Source organism: Penaeus monodon, chromosome 24 (genome assembly GCF_015228065.2).
Source record: "Penaeus monodon isolate SGIC_2016 chromosome 24, NSTDA_Pmon_1, whole genome shotgun sequence".
NCBI lineage: Eukaryota > Metazoa > Arthropoda > Malacostraca > Decapoda > Penaeidae > Penaeus > Penaeus monodon.
The window spans coordinates 10,861,059-10,861,270 of record NC_051409.1 but is presented as its reverse complement, the minus strand read 5'-3'; the positions used below and the strand labels follow the sequence as shown (position 1 = coordinate 10,861,270).

Here is a 212-nt window from a genome sequence, read left to right as displayed (position 1 = left end):
GCCGAAGCCACAGCTCACCTCTCGGAACGCGGATCTGGCAGCCGAGGTTGAGAGCCTGGAGCTTGGCGATGGCCAGCTGCTGGAGCGTCAGTCTCTCGATCTCCGTGAACTGCAGGAGGGACGTGTTCTCCAGGCTTACCACTCGACCCGTGACCGAACTCCACGTGTTTCCGCCCTGTTGCGGCGAGAGATGGGGAGGGTTAGGTTGGTAG

At 62.3% G+C, this 212-nt stretch overlaps 1 protein-coding gene across 1 annotated transcript in view; it reads right to left on the bottom strand.

The window, feature by feature from the left end:
* The window catches only part of LOC119588563, a gene marked incomplete in the record, with an annotated part of 91,152 nt that overhangs the window by 22,856 nt on the left and 68,084 nt on the right, over nucleotides 1-212 (bottom strand). The window contains 1 exon segment of the mRNA XM_037937203.1: nucleotides 19-175. Coding sequence (XP_037793131.1) covers nucleotides 19-175 — 157 coding nt within the window.